We start from the raw sequence: 4,852 nt of genomic DNA, 5'->3' as shown, positions 1-4,852 counted from the left end.
ATATTATACTAAATTATATTATAACATAAAATATATTATATTTTTCATTTTTTTTAAATGCTCACTGAAATGTATATCCATTACGAACGGATATCCATTTAGGCTTGGGTTTACCATGGCAGCATGTACTTTCTCCCAACCCAAGTAAAAAATCAAAGTGGATTTTTGCATTTTTGCACAAAGGAAAAGTGTATTTTTTTCACATCACCACTTTTTTGCCTACAATGATCCTGCACATACCCCTATGTAAAAAAAATTGTAGATTAATACATGGGTGTAGTCTTGAAGAGTCGCATTCACTAATTTAAAAAACAAGATGAGGAAAGGAAACTTATTCTTATTTTTAACTATCTTGAAATTGATCACAAGAAAAATCATCAATTTATCAATCGTGTGATTTCTCTTCGTCAATGGAGCCAATTTGGATTATCCATAGAATGAAAAAATTCATTTACTTACAAAGACATTAAATCTACAAGTGTAAATTTATTTTCTTGTGAATGGAATCATCACTAATCATTTAACTTGGAATGTTAAAAATGGATAGAAGAAATCCTTTTGGTAGGACTCCTAGGATGGACACGAAGCTCTCACCAAAATCCAGAACATGGATAAACTTAAACAAACATTATTGAATCTATGTGGTCAAAAAGTCAAGGACTGTGTGAAAAAGGAATTAATTGATAGACAGACTAGATGGAAGTGAATATCCTTCAATAAAATTATCGCCCCACACAACCAAAAAGAAATTCTAGAGAAGATACTTGCTAAAATAACTATCTGGTTATTATATGACGAGGATAAAATAAAATGGTGTGGGGCCAAATCAGGGAACTACCTTATAAATTTGGGATATAAAATCTAGGAAGCAACAAAGAAAAAAGAAAATTGGCCAGCCCACTTAATGTGGAACAACAAATGTCTCCCTAAGGCTAGTGTGTTCACATGAGCACTACAATTGATTTTTTGGCGAGGGATATACTAAAGAAAATTGGTTTCCCTGGGCCATATAGATGCATACTATGCATAACAGAGGAGGAAACAACTGATCGTCGTATAGATGCATAATTTATTTGGTATATAAAATCTATTTTAATTGCACTTAGATGAGCTATTGAAGAAGAAAATATTTTTTTTAATTTTGATAAAGATTCATGTCAAGATGAGATATGTGTGATCCCTCCAATGAGATTAGTTCAAGTCATAAATCATGAGGAATTTAAATCCACAATGAAAGAAAAAAAATTCCTTCACATATCTTGAAGGAAGCCATGAATTCATTCATTCCACCTATAATTGTGGATATTTTATTTGGGTCATCATGGAACTAGCAAGTGTCGAGCGACCATTGCTAGATTCAATCAAACGATCTCTCTTTTTTCTATGCTTAGGCTCTATATATTTGAGGGTCATCTTTAATAGAAACAAATATATTTGAGGGACTATGGTCAATCTAACCTCCAACCAAAACTAGGTATACACTATTATAGAAGAAAGATTAATCTAACATGGGAACCTCTCTCATTGATGAAACCACTGAGATCACACCAATTGAAGTACACTTTTGCACTCTCAAAACAAGTTGAGGGTCCTTGCACATAGCTTATCAAATGAGAATTAGTATTTGGTTAGCCTTAAATGTAAACATATCATTTGATTACAATGTACAATAAAGAGTCACATTTATAATATTTATAAAAATTTTGATCTTAATCATCACGATGGTGATTTTAGAATTTATGATCGTGGTCATCATGGGGAACAAAGTTATCAAAGAACAATTAAATATTTAAAAACTATTAGTTGTAAAGGTATGACCCTAATCATTATTAGCAACAAAGTGATCAAGTTAACATTAGATATCAAACCAATCAAGTCTCTACCTTGATTCAAATTAGATGAGGACTTCAAGCGCCTAAAAAGATAACTAATTTTGTTGGGATGTGACATATAAAAGAATACACCATTGCACAATCATATTAGGACCATATGCATGACTAAAGATTGAAGCTTTTTGGCAATTTCTCGAATCCTAGGGATTAACATATGCAGTAGCTCTTTGTCATCTAGTAATAATCCTACAATTGGTATTTTTAAATATCACCAAGTCCATATACATGAGGGATCAAAAATAAATCAAGGATCCTCAATAAAAATGAACAAAAGCAATTTGTAAATCACACAAGAGAATTTCATAGTTGTGGATTTGTCCTTCAAAGTCGCAACAAAATATTTTGGTTTCCAAATACCCAAATCTCGTCACATTCCAAATTAATATTAGTCTTACACACATCTTTGATTATTCAGCAAAGTACCTTTATTTTGTATTTAAAGATTCTAGACTCAATCATTACAAATTGCTCAAATATTCATATGACAATTAATAAATAATTAGTCTAAATTAATTGTACCTATATTTATTAAATTAACGTAAACTAAATATTTTTTCTTTACTTAAATAATAAATCTATTTGAAATCAATCTTAACACCATAAGGAATGAGAATATAACAAAAATAATAAATATGACAATAATTTAATTATACATTCTATTTTTTTTTTAATTAAGTAGGGATGGTTTTAAAAAGATAGAGAACCTTATTCAAAGATAAGGGTAGAGGGTGATGCACAACAAGACAGCGAAGAACAACCAAAAGAAATAACAAATATTCAAACCTTACCAAAATTTATATATCTTAAATTTATAAGGCATATCTATAGATTGATAAATATGAAGGAATGGAAAAATATTCTCCTTTCTAATTATCTTTAAATTGATTACAAGGAAAACTCGACAATTTATTGGTTGTATGATTTGTCTTTAGTCAGCAGGACCAATTTGAATTTTACACGAAATGATAAACTTCATTTGCCTACCCACGCGTTAAATCTGCAAGCAAAGTCTACACACTGCGACTTGCTCAGTCAAATGTATTTTAAAATTATTAATCAGACTTAAGATGCAGTACTGGAAGAAAATATTTTTTATAAATTTTTTTAATGAAGATTCATTTGAAGATGAGATGAATTTGATTCCTCAAATAGGACGAGTTCAACATCCATGACTACAGAAAAATTTGTGTTGTTTCGAGATCTTGAAGGAAGCCACGGATTTATTTATTCCATCTGTAACTGTGGAGATTCCATTTGGGTCACCATTGAACTGGCCAGTGTTGAGCGGCCATAACTAGATTCGATCACCTGACCTCTCTGCTTTCCACGCTTAGTCTCTGCATCTAACCCAGTTTTCTTCTCCTTAAGCCCCAATGGTGGGATGGGATTATCCTTTGAATCAAGAAAATATAAGAAGCAGACCATTCCCAAGGAGCAACTAAACATGGGTATGGGACCAAAGACCCATAACAGCAGAGGAAATGCAAAGTAATAAGCTCTGATCCCTAGTGACCAGAAATTACTCCCTCTGATTACAGCATCCTCTACATAATGTGCAGGCACACTGGAACCTGGAGTGCTGATCAGAAAACTGACATGAATGTACTAACGAATGCACTGCACTTGAGACATGAAGGCTGTTAAAAAACAGAGCAGGAGGCTTGCATATTTGAGAGACCCAACTGAAGTGCTTCTGTCTCCATAGATTATTCGATTCACCAGTGTTTTGGATTGACTGCTAGTTGTGCTGCTACCCACAATGGTGCCAATCAGTGAACTCAGAGTTATGGAGAGACCTGCCAGATATGTGGCAGCTGATATGTTTCTTGATATCACTCGAAGTGCTATATCTGTGTTTCTCGGAATGTCCTGCAATCAAAAACATTTCTAAGATTACAATTAATTTCATTGAGAAGGAAAGAGTCTTAAATCAAGTTAATAGGATTACTGACCTCCATCATCTTCTGTACCCAGATCTTTTTCTTGTCATTTTCAAATCCTATGGCAGTTGAATGGGGATACTTGAGAATTCTATACAAGAGGTAGAGATGATATACTCCAAGGAAGAGAAGGCCTGATGGAACCAGCACCAGATCTAGATATGCTTTTGCCCATATTAACATGGTCTAGACTCTATACCTTGCTTTCCTTACAGAGAATAGAATGCAAGGAAAGAATCAGTAGCCGAACTGGGAATTGCACAGAATTCAGAGTGCTTCAAGAATTTAAAATATTCATGACAGGAAAACAGAGTAGTACTGTCTCTAAGTATGCTGTAACAACTTTTTATTCTAGGCTTTCTAGACGTGGGGGCATTAAAAACCTGGATCCACGTCATAGAAAATCTGTATTCTTTCATTTTGGTTTTAGAAGTCAAAGAGTAACATATAAAGAAATTGAATAATAATTTTATTAATGATAAAGGTGGGTTTTTAAAAGCATTCCATTTTTTTTTGGAAGTTTGTATAGATAGATTAATCAAGATTTCTAAGAAAGCAAGAAACAACAATGAAAATAAGTTTCATTAAGGCTGCAAAACACAAGTTCAATACAATGAAAAGCAATGCTGAATCAAAACAAATGATATCCAATCATGAGAGTAGTCAAGCAATTTAAATCCAAATAGCCCAAGAGAGATCTGAGTACAAGTAGTTCTTTCAATGCAGATATTTAACAAAGATTCAATCTGCCTATTTTGATCATCAAAGCACTCTCTTTAGATTTCAAAGGATTGCTTGATCTTCTCATGCTAACCAAAAGAACACATACCCTCCAACTTTCTTTCTTCTTTGCAAGGAGTACTAGAAGAAGGCAAAGCATCTCGTAGAGGACTCTCCTTGTCTTTGCAACAAACAAATGCCTCCCCCTCAACCACCATCATATAGCTCTTGCCAATAGGCTCTAAAAGAGAGGACACAAACACCTTTTGTAGGGAAGGCATCACTGCATTACCATAAGAG

General features: G+C 33.2%; 1 protein-coding gene across 1 annotated transcript; it reads right to left on the bottom strand.

Annotated features, from left to right (window-relative positions):
• Positions 1–3,116: 3,116 nt before the first annotated feature.
• On the bottom strand, positions 3,117–4,015 carry LOC131051691 (uncharacterized). The gene is made up of 3 exons (XM_059212486.1): positions 3,845–4,015; positions 3,571–3,761; positions 3,117–3,471 (listed from the first exon to the last, which is right to left on the bottom strand). Exons 1-3 carry the CDS (start codon positions 4,013–4,015, stop codon positions 3,117–3,119), a joined length of 717 nt encoding a protein of 238 aa, XP_059068469.1.
• Between the last annotated feature and the right edge of the window lie 837 nt (positions 4,016–4,852).

This window comes from Cryptomeria japonica, chromosome 10 (assembly GCF_030272615.1).
Source record: "Cryptomeria japonica chromosome 10, Sugi_1.0, whole genome shotgun sequence".
NCBI lineage: Eukaryota > Viridiplantae > Streptophyta > Pinopsida > Cupressales > Cupressaceae > Cryptomeria > Cryptomeria japonica.
The sequence above is the reverse complement of the archived record's forward strand: the minus strand, read 5'-3'. Positions and strand labels throughout refer to the sequence as shown.